The 15,782-nt window shown below is 36.1% G+C and overlaps 1 protein-coding gene across 1 annotated transcript; it reads right to left on the bottom strand.

Annotated features, from left to right (window-relative positions):
• Nucleotides 1–1,507: 1,507 nt before the first annotated feature.
• Nucleotides 1,508–12,826, bottom strand: RNF6 (ring finger protein 6). The gene is made up of 4 exons (XM_051986555.1): nucleotides 12,744–12,826; nucleotides 7,341–7,552; nucleotides 6,338–6,445; nucleotides 1,508–4,430 (listed from the first exon to the last, which is right to left on the bottom strand). The coding sequence occupies exons 2-4, from the start codon at nucleotides 7,531–7,533 to the stop codon at nucleotides 2,665–2,667; spliced, it is 2,067 nt and encodes a 688-aa protein (XP_051842515.1). The 5' UTR covers nucleotides 7,534–7,552; nucleotides 12,744–12,826; the 3' UTR covers nucleotides 1,508–2,664.
• Between the last annotated feature and the right edge of the window lie 2,956 nt (nucleotides 12,827–15,782).

Below are 15,782 nucleotides of genomic sequence, written 5' to 3'. Positions count from 1 at the left end.
TTTAACCTCAAAACTCATCTACCATCTCTAATTCTTTCCACTAGTTTCTTTTGAGATAGCCTCTTCTTACAAAAACCAGTCATCTTATATGTACCCTTGATCCTAGGCCCTTCTGTCTTCATTAGATTGCATCCTCAATAATCCCTTCATGAATACTAAAATTATTTTCCCCTTACTGTATATAAAGATGTCCAAATTTCCCATGTCCTAAAAACCAAAAAAACCCAAATCCCTTTTCATTGGTCTCTACCATCACTTTAAGTTTAAGAAATCTACCCTTGTTTTCATTTCCTATCCTCTCTCATTCCTAAATTCTTTGCAATGTGACTTCCTACCTCATCACTCAATTGACATTGTTATTTCCAGTTACCAATGATTTCTTTTAATTGTTAAATCTTATAGCTCTTCTCAGTCTTTTGTTCTTTTCCCGCCATTGCTCTTTTCTGATTTTCCTACTTTAGACCACTCCTTAGTCTCCTTTCTTAGGTCACTGTATAGTATCATATCCCCTAATTGTGGATGATTCTGAAGTCTGTCCTGGGTCCTCATCTATGTATTTTTAAAAAAGAATTTTTAATTTTTATTTAATTACATGTAAAACAATTTTTAACACTCTTTTTTTTCATAATTTTTGAATCAAGTTCTTTCCTTCCCCTTGCCTCCTTGAGAAGGCAAGCACTTGATATAGATTATACAGATGCTGTTATATAAAATGTATTTCATATTAAACATGTTGCAAAAGAGAACACACACCAAAAAAAAAAAAAAAAAAAAAAAAAAAAGAAAAGAAAAGAAAGTTTTAAAAACATTCTTCAATCTATATTCTGACTCCATCCAGTTTTTCTCTGGAGGTAGATAGCATTTTTCATCATACATCTTTGGAATTATTTTGGACCATTACATTACTCAGAATACCCAAGTCATTCACGGTTGATCATTGTACAATGTTGCTATTATTGTATACAATGATCTGGTTCTGCTTAGTTCATATTGCATCAGTTCACGTTAAGTCTTCACTGTTTTTTCTTATACCTTAATTATAGTCCATCACACTCATAACTTTATGGTTTTTCTTAAGAGACCTTTTAAGCTCCCCTGGCTTTAATTACCATCCTGTAAAATTTTTCATCTAAAAAGACTCATAGATCTATATATCCAGCTCCAGTAATCCCCTGTGCTTCAGTCCTGAATCAACACCTGCAGACTAGGTGACTAGTTTACTAAGAAATTTGGAAGTATAATTCATGTTTTGAGAAAGCATGAATTGATGATTTTTAAATTCCCATTTTAGCTCTAAATTACTTGAGCTTATAGGAAAACTTAGAGGTCTCAAAAAGTAAAATGAACTGCCTCAGACAATGATTATAAGTATCACCAGAGATCCTCAGAAGCTGTACAACTGCTTTCTAGGGATATCATAGAAAAAATTCTTGTATAGTTATGAGGTATATGGGTTCCCAAGACTCCTTCCAACTCAGATTACATAATTACAAAAATATTACACACAGCCTTTGCATTAATGTTTATTGTAGAAATAGAAAGGTTTTTTTTTTTTAATACATGACTTTTGGTGTTCATATAAAGTCTACATTTTCTTTATTTTATTATGTCTCAAGGAGAACTCACTATGTTATCTATACATTTTATTCAGTACAGAAATGGTATCCTTTCCAAAAAACTTTCTAATATAAGTTTGAGAAACCGTGCATATTGTATACATTATTTTATAATCCAAGAGAAGTCTTTGCATTTTCAAAATAATAAAGTAAAAAACAAGTTGAACCAAAGTTAAAGGAATCTAGATATCCTAAAATTTTCATGTTCCATTTTTGAATTCATATCTATTTCAAGTTCAAACATACTATAAAGAAATACTTGTTTACTATAATAGATTGCTTGCTGCCTACTGAGAGTCAGATTGTCAGAAACATTGTACTGAACTGTATGTATTTTTAATGTCACCTTAATCCACCCACTTTCCAAGATGAACTTATCAACATTAAGCATTGTGTAAAACCACATGCAAAAATTTCCAAAAAGTTTAAATAGAACCAAACTGGTAGTTTTCAGACTGGACATTTCAATCTTAAAAAAAAAAAATTATATATATATATAGACATATATATATATGTAGGTATAGGATACTGCATATTAAATTGAACATTTCAAGTAACTTAAATACTTTTAGCAAACATCCAGCAAAAGATTCTTTTATGAAAAGAAATTGTTCTTAGAACAAAAAGCTAATGAGTGACTATTTAGACACCAATTTCTTGACACAGTACTGAGTCTGTGAAAATTTGAATTCTAAATAAAGTCTGTTGCACTGTTAACAATAAGCAAATTGATTTTATCCTACTGTATTCTACATATATGAAAGTGCTTAGCATAACAAAATAAAAACATATTAAAGATTATTTGGTTCTAGCAATATTAATTGTTCTAAACTTTAGTAATTTATCATTTGCATTTTAAAATGTATGCAAATTTCCTACCTCTTGAAACAAGTTTTTTTTTGTTTTTTTTTTTTAAAGAAAATAGCCCAAACCATTATCTAAATTATTATTCATCCCAGTTGGCTCATTACAAATAGGCTAAAAAATGAATGCTTAAACACATACTAAGCTATGATAAAATATAATTATGAAAGCAAGTTCCGTTATTTTATCCATTGTCTGCTATATTGGATCCTAAAACAGGTTGCCGACAAATAGGACAAGTACAGTTCTCAGATAGCCATCGATCAATACAATGAATGTGAAACTCATGCATGCAAGGTAACTGCCTGAGCTTGTTTCCTGTTACATATTCATTGATACAAACACTACAGGTTTTACTTAGTTCACTTTCAATATCTCCAAAGTTCCGTGTAGAAAGATTGTCAATCTGCTCTTTGGTTAAGCCCCTAAAGTGCTCATCATCATCATCCTCATTTAATAAAAAGAAATGGGCAAGACGAAGAATAGGTAGTGTCCCACTTTCAACTAAATTGTTTGCATCTTGAGATTGCCTGTTCTCTCTATTTTCATTGTTGCGGTTATTAGATTGGGTCCTCTCATTTTCACTACTCATTTCAATGCTGCCTTCTTGGGCCTGCCTGTCTTGAAAAGATACTTCATTTTGTTGATTGCCATCAACTGCATTTGAGTTACTCACCTCTGAATGCATCTCTCTTAAATGTTGCCCACTCCTCTGAAATTCAGATTCAGATTCAGTTTCCATTAGAGAACTCAGTTCCCCAAATCCAGTCATGATCTGCCTTAAAATTGACCGTAAAGCAACTGATGATGGCTCACCAAGTCCATTCTCTGAAATCCTACGGAGTGGAATCCTTATGGTACTGACATAAGTTCGAATGCCAGCACGCTCTGAACGAGAAATGGTTCGACGAAAGCCTCCACTATTGCTCTCAAAGGTTACTGTGTTTTCTGCCAATCCTACTCTAGATCGAGTTCTATTTGCAATACTATCCCGATCTCTATTTTCTCCAGGACGAATCCTTCGAACCTGAAGGTCTAGTGTGATAGTTGGATGTCGCCTCACAGCAGCTGTAGGCCTAATGGATTCTTCCCCTTCCACTGTAATTCTTGACAGTAGTCCTGAATTGGACAGCGGGGTATGAGTAGTGCCTCTATGTTCTCCAGCTGGCTCTAAATAGACACGAGCCACATGTCTCCTCCTAACTGACCTTCTAAAGGTTTGTTGTAAAGGTCTATTTTCCCTATGTGAATTATGTTCTTCAGAATCCATAGCATCACCTTGTCTTTGAACTGGTGACCGGCTTCGACTATTTACAGCAGACTCTAAATTTACTGGTTCTTGTCTTTGGCTTGCACTCCTTGTGGGAACAGGAGTTCTACCTCTGTTTCCCTGGAGCTGTGAAGATGCACCTAGCCCTTCTCTCAAGTTGTATTCACTAGTGCCCTGGGGGTTTGCATGACCACTCAGAAGATTATTATTAACAGAATTTGTTCTAGAAACGCTTACTGACCCCCTATTTCTGCTCCTCACCCTTCCCAACATAGAAAAAGACATTTCAACTGAATTCCGCCTCCTTGAACTTCTTGCCATTCTAGTCCTTGGGACCCTGAGACTGTCACCATTCAGAGTCACTGAGGTCTGGCTCCTTGTTCTCCTGGCCACAGGACTAACTGCTCTTTGGTGTCCATTTTCAGGATGATTTCTGGTGGCATGAGAATGAGAAACACTTGCATATTCATCACTAGGAGCTTCAAATCCATTATTTTCGTGATTTATATTAATTTCCAGACTAAACCGAAATTCTCCACTGTTCGGATTCGTTCGACTCACAGCTCTCCAAGTTTGGTTCCCACTCTGCCCACTTCGAGTTGCATTGCCTGTCCGACGGAAAGTGTTCAGCCATTCTAACAGGGAGTCTCCATTTGAATTGTCTCTAGGGATCTCTGCATCTAGGAAAAATGGGGAAAATGAATTTATACATACATACTATTTTCATAGGAAGCTTATAAGTCTGACCACATTTTAAAGTTTCAGGACTACCATAACATCACAAAATTTAAAATCATTTATATGAATCCTCATTTGAACAACAAACATCAAGACAAGTATGAAATACTAACAAAAGACACCATAATGCACTGGAAAGAACTCTGGACTTGCTGTAGGATATCTGGATTCAAGTCTTGTCACAAGTTACTATTTTGTGTGACTCTTTAGGCAAGTCATTTCATCTCTAAATCTCAAGTTACTTCATTTGTTCAATGAGGGGAATGGAAGGTAATCTCTGAGATCCTTCTTAGTACTCATGATTTATTAAAACCATATGAATTAATGTTATGTAACCATAAAGCACTTTGTAAGTAGGACTTTTTATATTTTAAAAAGAAGCTTTTAAGATTATCTTACCTCACTGTAAAGAGAAGTAAAAAGGCAACAGAAAATTCACATTATGTATGTAAAATTATTTTGGTCAAAACTAAAAATCAGAACCATCAATCTCTGAAGCCAAATTAAGATCCACTCTAAATCTAGAGCTTCAAGAACTGTACCTTATTATTCAGGAACTTCTTCAAGTTTAGAGCTCAAGAAAAGATTTCTGAAGATAATTGCCAGTAAAGAACTGATCATCTGACATTATTTCATTGAATAAGTGAATGATATGAGAGCTTTCTACTGCCTGTATGTACACAGTTATTAGTGTTTTCTACTATTATTAGATTAGCAAATTCTAACAGAAAAATTCACATGAAGTGGGTTTTTCAGAAAACCATAGCGCTAACAAATTAAGTTACAAAATATCATTCTATCCACAAAATTCTTCCATTCACTAATAACTATTAAAAATAGATGAGATAATAATAGTTTCACAATATAACTGATAATTAGATAATAAGGGGAAAATTTAAATGGATAGGAATATAGATATTTATTATAACTACCTAGTATTAGTATATTTACTCATAATTAAAGAATGGATGATAGAGCAATGAAAATACCTCATAATCAGTAACTTAAGGCTCTTCATATTTAAAATGAAAGTTTTTGAATTAGATTACCTTCAAGGAAGGTCTCTATAAGTCCAAAACATATTGTTTTGTAATTATAATTTTATAATAAATTCTTTTTTCCATTAAAATATAATCAAATCATTGGCTTCATGGCCTTTCAAAAACTTTCTAATATAATATAATATAATTAAACAACATATATGTGAGTATGAAGAAGCAAATGGGTTATTTATTTTTTGGCCAATGAACTCATCAATAAAAAGACACTTAAAACAAATACTGATGATTTAAAATCATTTCCTTACTTTAAAACTTAAATACATAACAAGACTGCACAGAATGTCTAACCAGATAGACTTTATTATGTTTTCCAAAGATGTAAGATGGTATCAAGGAAAACAGTAAAAAAAAAAAAATAAATAACTTTCCTATATATAGTTAACATCTATTCCTCTTTCACATTCAATTTTTTTAGTTCATGACAATTTTAGGATACTTTTAGTATTTCATTGTTAAAGCAAGAAGTCTAAGAATAAAGCTTATTAAGTGGCAAAAATGAAAAATGTATACATGTGTATATTCATGCATGGAAATGTCATCAGGCATCTAGACATTTAATAATTCCATTCTATATTGATAAACAATTCGAAGTTAAGGTTAGTTATATCTTTTTGGTAGGCAAGTTGCACATTTGTAGGGTAAAGCCAAATTTAATAATGAATCTAATTTTGTATCAAATCAAAAATTAAATATGTAAGACTAGACTGTCCAACCAATATATTTCACAGTTGTATATACTCAAATAAAGTGTGTTTCTTGTGGAAGTAAAGAAAAACTGCTCAAAGTACCTCCTAAAGTTCCTCCCTCAGCTTGTCTATTCTCCAGGTCAGGCTGCGATGCCAGATGTTCCTTGGCTCCATCTAATCGTTGTTGTAACTCTTCTGATGTTATTTCTCCTAAAAGCAATTAGAAAACGTAAACTTTAAGGTAAACTTTTAGTTGCTCAGTTTTACAAGGGGAACATATGAGATGCAGAACAAATCTTTAGCATACTACAACAGAATGAATTTAAATATTCATTGTTTTGGAGATGCTAAAGGAAAATGAAAAAAGTGTAAACGTTGGGCCCAAAGAATATATAAGTAGGAATTTTAAACTTCTAGTTAACACATTCTATGTATTCATCAGAAAATCCAAATAGTTGTTTCTTTCTTTTTTTTTTTTTTTAATGTTTTTATTCAAATTAAATTTATCTCAATCTCCTGGCAAGCTGTATTAGGCTGATAATCTTTGGACTACAATTCTGCAGATTTCATCAACTTATTTATTTCCCAAATCTTCTTGAGCTTCATTTATAATTCTTATCATATATAATCCAATGATCAATTTAGATCTGCAAGTACACTGGCTTTTTATGAGAGGTAGTAAATCAAATGATTCTACTAGTATTTATACCTAAGATATGTAAACTCTTATTCTGAATAATGTCTGTAATTATATTCATGAAGATTTTAATTAAGATAAATGTGTATATGTGTATGTGTATATGTATGTATATATACACAGAGATGTTAAATGTGTGTCTCTACCTCTCTCTAGAACATCTTTTGGGACAGATGTCCTTATGTATCATCATCCTGTTTTGTTATTAGGTTGCTTGTGAAGCAGAATTATTTTTTTTTGCTTTTCTATCCTATACCAACATAAAGAAGTATTCCAGGTTTTTTTTTCCTTGTCACTTTAAAGCAGAAACTAGTATTATGATTCTCTGAAAAGAACTCCTCACTTGCTACACTTCTAAATTGCCTCCTTAAATGCCAAAGTATTTCTCTCCTGCTATACATCTCTTACCAGGGGTGCCTAGGAGATTGTGGTCTCTCATTAACCTATAATCTTCATCATTGAGTTCATTAATGAACTGGTAATAGGCCTCTTCCCTGCTGAGGCGCTCTTGCTGCCATCTTCGCTCATCTTCACTGTGACGGTGGTCTTGAGAAGAGGCCTGTTCACTACCTCCACCTGAACTAGACCTAGACTGATCCATGCTGTGATATCCTGGCTTCCTGTTCAACCGATACACAAAAAAAAGTCAATGTGTTAATCATAAGTTACAGGTTGCTTCATTTTTCATTTAAGTTGGACTAGAAAACCTTGTTTTCCTTTTCCTTTGTACCCAACCAGACTTCCAGCCTCCCCCCCTTGTAAAAGAAGACACAGCTATTTACTTCCCTGGGAAGATTAAAGTCAAAAGACTAGAGATTCTTCACCTCTTCCCCCCATTTCATTCCTATACCTTGGCGTCAGTACTCTTTCCTCCTTCTCTTTGGCAGCAGAAGACAAGATATCCTTATTCTTCCTTCCTAAAATTAACCTACCAACTCCTTTGATCCTATTCCCTCCCCACCTCTCCAGAATCTTATTCCTGTATCCATTTCCCCCTCTCTTTCTTCATGAGTCTTTAATCTTTCTTTCAAAATTGGCTTCTCATCTCCTAAAAAACAAACAACAAAACAAAAACAAAACATGCTCGGATCTTCCCAATTCTTAAAAAATATGTAAAGCCCTATACCCCTTGAAACCATTATTTATCACCTCATCTTTCTTATCCTTTATTGTTAAAAACTCTTGGAAAATTTATTAATATCTAATCTAAGCTTATACTTTTTCCTATATCTGAAGTCCCTCTGACTTCGCTCTATTCTATTTATCTAAAATCAAAACGATGACACGGGGTACATTATAACATACATATACACACATCTCATGTCACTGTTTTGACAATATATTTAATTTTTCTTTCTCATTACCAATCCTGTCAATTTTGTCTCTAGAATATTACCCCTTCTTCATTCCCTCTTCTATATTATTCAAGGACCCCCATATAGGTCCTTATTACTATTTGCCTAGGTTATTAGCTTTCCAACCTGTTTTCTATCTTTATTCTCTTTCTGTTCAGTTCATTCTTTATAATGATAACAAAATAATTTTCCTTACACATGAATTTGGGCATATCCCTCCTTGGCTCAAAAATTTCAGTACATGGTAGACAACAGCAAGTGTTAAATATTACACAACAAAACCTGCCCAACCTTATCTCATATTACTTCTCTTCATTTACTTTATACTCTAATCAAACAAAAATATTCTCTGCTTCCAAACCCTTTATTCCATAGGCTTTCAAGCTTCCATGATACCTTTGCTCAGACTGCTCTCTATACTTGCAGTGTCTTCTCCCTCATTCTCTAGACTTTGAGTACCTATTCATTCTTTCAAGCCATCTCAGATACCATCTTTTCTGCAAAGTCTTCCTTGATTCATACCCATAGTTTTCACCTATGAATTCATATAGTGCTTTGTTTTGCAACTCTCCAAAATGGTTAGAGAAATAAAAAGAATGGAGCAAATTAAGTATGATGTGTAAGGTGCTGTACCAGTATTACATAAATGGCAATATTATGCATTATTTCCCAATAGACTATAAGCTCTCTGAACGAAGGGACTAATCTCATGTAAACTTTATACTTTACCAAGCAGAATCTTTGCCACAAAAGATAATTAATACTTTTGCTGAATGATGTATAAGTTATAAAAGGTGAAAGAACCAAAAACTAGATCTTTTGATGTGCTTTTCCTGACTTTACATATCAAAAACTATTGCAAGAAAGTCTAAACAAATCTGAATTTGAGTCTTAGATCTAATATTTACTAGTAATAAATCACAATCTCAGCTTTAGTTTCCCCATCTGTAGGTGGAGTTAATAATACTTGTATTATTTACATCACAGGGTTATCAGGAAAGTACTTTGTAAACCTCAAAGTACTAGATAGAGCTGAGTTACTACTAAAAAGCAATTTAAATGAAAATATACTCTAAGAGGTTAAAAAAATGAATTAATATACCAAATTAGGAATAGCTAAAAGACAGTTGTCTTCAGTGTCAGTCTAGATTTATTTACAGTGTATATTTCTCATACCAAAGTTACCTCAAAGTGACAAACAGAGTTATCTAGGTAACTGCCAAACATCCAATTTGTGACTCAATTTTCAGTATAATTCAACTTAAAGTGAATTTTAATTTACTTTAATTACCCAGGTAATTCCCATGTTATACAAAGAAACACCTGAATATTATAAAAATAAAACAGTATATTCAAGTAGATTTCACAAAATCCAAAAGTATAAAATATTCCCTGTACCAGACTTTGCTATAATTCCATCAACTACACTCTATCCACTCTGCTAGAGAGGTTATTTCCCCAAAATCAAAAAGAAATATCTGTTACTTTTCCAAGGACAATATAAGAAATCTCATAGGAAACTGCTACTTCCACACAGATGGCTGGAGTCTGGAGTATTAAATTAAGAGTATCTGATAGTATTAAATTAAGAGTATCTGATAGGTCTTCATTCTAAACCTCAACCCTTCCCTACCCAGTGAACATTGTCCTATTGTCTGACTAGTGGCAAGCCTTGCTGAATGAAACCTGTCAATGAGAGGATAGTTTAATTAGACAACAAGAAAAATTTCTGGCTTATTGCCACATCTATTTCTCCCCTGAAGCAATCGCTTAAGTCATGATTCAAGTCAATGGGAATTTTTTTTATTTTGTTTTGTACATTTAAAAAATATATATATTTTAAGGCAAATATCTGTTTCATTAAATGAAACTACCTGTAATCCTGTGGCATTTGATGCTACATTCATTAAACCCAATAAACAATGTGCTAGTGATATAAAGATAAAATGAAATAAGAGTTCTTGCCTCACGGAGCTTGTAATCATATGTAGGTGATAAGGTATATACAAATATAACTATGATACAAAGTATAATGTGATAAGTGTAGAGAGATACAAACAAAATACTATGAGAAATTTTAGAATAGACCACTTTCAGCTTAGGAGCTGGGAGATAAGAGTATCAAAAGAAGGCTATACTGAGTATCATCCAAGTTGGATCTAGGAAGTAAAGAATTTCAACAGGAAAAAAACAGAGGAAGAGAATGAAAACTTAAGTGGATTCATTCCAAGCCAAGGGGCAGGGAATAGGCAAAAGACAAAAAAAAAAGGGGGGGAGGTCAAGAATGAATAATATAATAGTGCAGTTTGGTCAAACATAAAGAGTACAGAAAGGTGAAACAAGCGTAAAAAAATAAGTTAGTTCCCAATAGTGGAAAGCCTTGAATGCCAGGATATGAAATCCATACTTTATTTAGTAGGCAATAAGGAGCCATTAAGAATGTTGGGGGCAGATGAATTCATTAGAAAAACTATAAACAGCAGTGTGAAGGATAGATTTAAAAAGGAGAAAGAGAAGAGGACTGCATTTACTTTTAACAGTTCCAGGATAATCTGAAAATATTAATCTATTTCCTTTACTTCTGGGAAGTGACTGAAGGCAGAGAAGATTCAAATGCAGTATTATACAAAATTTCTGGTAATTTAATCTACATCTCCTATAAAAATATATTAATTTTTTTAAAAATTAAGTATTCCCTTACATCCACAAATAAGAGTTGTCAATGTGGCTTGGATTTTAAGAATGTTATATATAGCCAGATACTGCTAGATACTATTATTAGTTCCCAACATGGTAATGAAGTTCCACAAAAAGTAACAAATATGCATTCTTAGCTGTACTTCTCTATTGCTTTGGCACCAAGTTCCTTCCACTGTTCACAAAGAGCTCTTAGTTCTAGATATCTGATCGGTGTAGCAAATCTTAACAGTTGCACCCAGAGAAACTATTTTAAATGCAAGAGCTGGATATTTCGTAAATGAAACAACTTTCATTCCTTGGTAAGTTCAGGCACAGTTACATATTACATATCTCTTGGACTACATATATAAAACTCAACTACTGGGTTTCCAGCTTAAACTTGAGAGTTCCCAATCATCACTGAATATTTGATACAGCTGTAAGGAACCTTACTTCTCACCTACTCATTTTAGGGAAGAGAAAACTGAGGGCAGACATCAAGTAGTTTGGCCATAGCCACAATTTCTGGCAAAATTCAAATTAGAACTCAGATCTTCTGATTGCACTCAATGTTGTTTCCTCACCACATGATAGAGTGGGAATATTTTAAGTAAAGGCAAGGAAGATCCATACACCTAAGGCAGTGCCTGAAAGAACAGATAGGGAATGTTCAAATGATATTTATATGTTTGAGTACTTTAAATTCTCATTCTGATTAACTTTAAAAGCATAAAAATGAACTCAGATATAAAAATGCGTCAAACGACAGTTAACTAACATGGAAATAAACAGATGTATAAGATACCTGTCCATTTTTTAACTTTTCAAATCAGGACATGAACTACCATTAGTCAAGGAACATAAGATCTTTGTTATTATTTTCTTCTAAATAATTGGGAGAAAAATAATTTCTGAGTTCATGTTGTTCTACCATTATTGATGATAAGCTGAATACTCCAAAGATATTTTCATGAATGATTCATCATTTAATCATAAAACTTAAAACACAGTTTAACTTCCTTGCAATTTTTTTTAAAAAGGCATAAACTTATATTATCCGTGAAATACTCTCCCCTCCTCCCCATAGGCTTTAAAAGCTAGGAGAAAGGGATAAAATATTCAAATGAGGTGGGCTCTTTGAAGCCCTGAGACTTCCTGGTATTCTAACACAGCTGCCGCTAACAGACTACAAATTCTCCACGTGGGATTTTGACTGACAGGCCTAGAAAATGAAATTCCCCAGCAAATTAAGTTGTGAAAAGAAAAAGTTGTGTGTGCTTTTTTCCCACACGGGATAGGACTTGCCTCTAAATCTTCTTCCTTATCCACTAACCCCACTCAATAACTATGGCCGTAGTTCAAGTTTCGTCCCATGGGCTCCAGATGCTCTTTTAAACTTCCTGCCAAGCCCACCTAGATCTGCTGGTCCCCTTCCGGACAAGGGCACCCGCCTAAAATCAGGGGTGGGTCAGTCGACCCCAGGGCCCCAACCCTTTCCCAAATCCAGCCCGCAGCGGAGCGTCCCTCAGCAACCCGAACTCCCACCGAGGCAAGTTTGATAGACAGCATTCTCTAGCCAATCCCAGACGAGAGGCGCTCATTAGCGAGGACCTCGACCAATCAGAGGAGAGGTGGGTGGAGCCGGCGAGGGCGAGGATGGCCTGCTTTCCTCCTCCTCCTCCTCCTCCTTCTCCTCCTCTTCCTCCACCTCCTCCTCCCAGGGCAGCGGCGGTCGCTGGGTCCCACCGCAGCCGTTGCCACCGTGCCCCCGGCTCACCTCACCCTTCGTTCTGGGGTCTTAGTCCGGCCGCAGCGGAAACGGCGGCTCTCCTCGCGGGGCCCTGGAGGAAGTGGCGGGGGCGGCGGCCGCTTCTCCCCGAAGCGGTTCCTGGTGCCGAACGGCCGGGCCCGATGGGCCTGCTGCGTCGGGGAGCCGTTGATCTGGAGACGGGCCAGACCGCGGCTAGGAGAACGACCGGCTGGAGGAGAAAGGAGACGCGGGGCGGAGAGAGGGTGGAGGACGGCTGCTGCGACTTCTTGCCACCCCCGATCCCTCCCCCGGAGCCCGTCCACCCGTCACCTGCCAGGCCGAGCCGCCGCTCGAACGCGGGGATCAGCTCTCCAGCGGACTGAAAGCATCGCGGGTGCAGCTGGAATCGCCGTCCGGCGGGGAGCCAGGATTCCTGAGTCCTGCGTTCCGCCCACTCGACCACTCCTAGGCTCCACACCCCCCTCCCTCCCAGCTGGTTATCACATGGCCGCCTCTGGGCGTGACACTGCGCTCCTCCTCCTGCCTTCTCTGCAGCACTCGCAGCTGGTGTGGGTGCACTTGAGGGAGAACTTGGGTCCAGGCTTCCTTTCCTAATTATGTAAAATCCAATGTGTGGTGGGGGTGAGGGCTGGGCACCATTCTGGTGTCCCTTTCCTCTAATGTGATTTACCTAAAAGAAAGTTAACTCTAATGGAACACATTGTTACTGGGATTCAGCTCAATTTAGCAAACTTTGACTAAGCTCTTCCTTTGCACTGTTAAATTGTAGGAATACAAAGACAAAAATGAAACAAATCTTCTAAAGAACTGGTATCAGAATAAGAAGACAGATAATGACCATGCTGGTACCCTGGGATAAATAGCATAGTTAAAATGAATGTTTATTTTAATATTATTAATATTTATTATTATTTAATTAGTATTTAAAATAGTAAAATTTAATAAAAATAAACACACACATATATATGTATGTATGTAGATATAGCTGGAAATGGTTTTAGTGGACCACAGGTCGAACAAGTCTGCAAGGGATGAGGGTAGGAATCAGGAACCTAGGATTTCATGACTGTAGGGAACTCCCCAGGTACAAGTTTGTTTATCTTTCTCAATGTAAGGTAGTACTTTCTCTACAAGTTAGTCTTAGAGAATTGCCTAAGTAGAGTATTGATGAATGATTTGCCCGGGCTCTCCAGATTTATTCCCTCTGCTCTTAGGGAGTTGGGCTCTAGTGCCCCAGTTTAGGAAGGACTGCTAAACTGGAAGAAAAACCCAAGAAAGGGAGTGTGATGATGAAGAAGCATGAGACTCAGAAAAAGAACATGACATATAATCAAGGTTGAAGGAATTGAGGGACAACCAGGAAAAAATAGGAGGTCCTAATTGTAGATAGCGAGGTGCCTCAGTGAATAGAAGGCTGGACCTAAAGGCAGGAAAAACTGGTTCTGATGAGGTGTGGGAATAGAGGGGAGAGATCCCCTCTGCTGCAAAAGAATTCGCAAACCCAAAATCTGTGTGGCAAAAAGGTAATTTTTTGCTAAGAAGGACGTTTTCTTAGCAGGCAAAACTCCTGATTAGGAATTTGGCAGAGATGAATTGACAAATCGGGATTATATGGGATATATCTTGGCCTGGGACTAGGAGATGTCTGGGCTAATCAATAGAGCCCCATCAGAGAGAGATCTCCAATTGAATAAAATCACAATTAAAGGAACTTGAAGGCTTTTCCCAGGGCCTGAGAACTCCCAGAAGGGGGTACAGTTTCTGGCCCCCCCAAAAGATCTCAGTTTATGTCATCCCCCTTTGGGCCTCTTCCAGAGGATAGTTTGGACAGTTTCAGGGTTCACCCCCATTAGTCCAAATTCAGTATAAGATACCTAGCTAGCTGTGTGACCCAGGTTTTTGTTTGGTTTGTTTGGTTCAGTTTCCTCTCTGTAAATTGTAGATAATAGTATCTACCTCAGAGCGCTGTTTTGTACCTTGTAGGGATTAAATGAGATTTGTACTAGCTTAGTATTTGGTACATAAGCACTATATAATAATGTTCCCTTTCCTTCTCTGATAGTTGCCTATTAAAGTGCTGTTTTTGCAGAAGTAAGTTAGACTTACTTTGATCCAAAAAGCAGCTAGAAGCAAGGATCAGAAGATATAGAGAAGTAGATAACTTTCTAAGTGACCAAAAATGGAATGGGCTACTTTAAGAGGAAATGGGCTTCTCTTTGAGGTCATCAAAGGAATGCCCATCCTTTTGACAAGTTAGATTCTTATGGAAATGTGAGTTGTTCTCAGTAGTCCCAGGTTAAATGGTTTACAGCCAATTGGGGTCAAAGGACAACTTAAATCTAGATCTTCTGTAAGCCTTTTTTTTGTGTGTGTCCGATTCATGCTGCAAATCTCTTAGAATAAAACTAAATAAAATAAATCAAGGAAATCTTTTTGATCAGAATGATAGTAATAATAAGAATATAATATGGTCCACACCATTAAGGCATAGACAGCTAAATTGGGACAGAAAAAAAAAGTGAAGAAATAAAATAATTTAAAGAAATATCAGAAAGCAGTACTTTAACAGTGTCAAATGAATGGTACAAACAGATAGGATAAGATCACTGGAATGGAGTGATCTAAGAGCATTTCATAGAGGACAATGCCTTTGTTGGTCTTGAACAAGGGACACTATTTGAGAAAGGACAATTGTGAATCATTAGAGTCCTAAATATCAGGATCTTTTGGAACCACTATGAGAAAGTCTGGAGTCTACTTCATGTTCTATGAGTTCTCCATAGTCTTTGGATAACAGGTTCTAAGCAGGCTCATTTATCACCTACTTTCAGCTAAGTATTAAGATCCAGAGGATCTCAGATTTAGAGTTATAAGGATCTTATCAATCACTCAATGGATAAGGAAATTAAAGATGGCTTGCCCTAGGTCACATGGGTGGCACAGAATAGATTTGAATTTAAGTCTCCAAATCTAGTGTTACTCTGCTCTTCCAGACACTCATAGGCTTACCTGTCCATTAGTGACAGTTGGTTAGCCGTTGGTATT

This window comes from Antechinus flavipes, chromosome 3 (assembly GCF_016432865.1).
Source record: "Antechinus flavipes isolate AdamAnt ecotype Samford, QLD, Australia chromosome 3, AdamAnt_v2, whole genome shotgun sequence".
Taxonomy (NCBI): Eukaryota; Metazoa; Chordata; class Mammalia; order Dasyuromorphia; family Dasyuridae; genus Antechinus; species Antechinus flavipes.
Note: the sequence above shows the minus strand (reverse complement) of the source record. Positions and strands in the feature narration are given on the sequence as shown.

What these genes read in the sequence shown, in the direction of transcription:
- RNF6 (XM_051986555.1), bottom strand. Translation starts at nt 7,533, where the DNA reads ATGGATCAGTCTAGGTCTAGTTCAGGTGGAGGTAGTGAACAGGCCTCT. An exon ending in CAATCTCCTAGGCACCCCTG is followed by an intron (nt 6,446 to 7,340) that starts GTAAGAGATGTA and finishes AATTGCTTTTAG; the next exon opens with GAGAAATAACATCAGAAGAG. An exon ending in TGAGGGAGGAACTTTAGGAG is followed by an intron (nt 4,431 to 6,337) that starts GTACTTTGAGCA and finishes CATTTTTCCTAG; the next exon opens with ATGCAGAGATCCCTAGAGAC.